Here is a 339-nt window from a genome sequence, read left to right on the forward strand (position 1 = left end):
CAAATCCCACTCCCCGCAAAGCCCAGAGGGCCGGGGGAAGGCAGTAGGACAGGCTGCAGAGGGGGGATGCGGGAGCCCAGGGGACCCCGAGGCTACTTCAGCCCAACCCTCGCACTTCCTCGGGGGAGCGGGGCCGGGCAGAGCCGGGCCGGACAGCCCCATCTCCAGCAAACCCCAACTGCTCCTCCGGGGGTCCCGTCTCGGCTCTGCCCCGCACTTACAAAGCCGTGTTTATCCGAGATGTTGTTGGTGAGCTTGAGCTTGTGAAAGGCAACAGGTTTGGCCATCCACTGCTCGCCGGTGGCCGGGCTGTCCGGGTGGATGTACATGCGCTTGGGC

At 66.1% G+C, this 339-nt stretch overlaps 1 protein-coding gene across 1 annotated transcript in view; it reads right to left on the minus strand.

Annotated features, from left to right (window-relative positions):
* The window catches only part of TBX2 (T-box transcription factor 2), a gene marked incomplete at its 3' end in the record, with an annotated part of 6,928 nt that overhangs the window by 5,353 nt on the left and 1,236 nt on the right, over positions 1-339 (minus strand). Inside the window, 1 exon segment of the mRNA XM_029084513.1 lies at positions 222-332. Coding sequence (XP_028940346.1) covers positions 222-332 — 111 coding nt within the window.

This window comes from Antrostomus carolinensis, unplaced genomic scaffold (genome assembly GCF_000700745.2).
Source record: "Antrostomus carolinensis isolate BGI_N321 unplaced genomic scaffold, ASM70074v2 scaffold36490, whole genome shotgun sequence".
Lineage (NCBI taxonomy): Eukaryota > Metazoa > Chordata > Aves > Caprimulgiformes > Caprimulgidae > Antrostomus > Antrostomus carolinensis.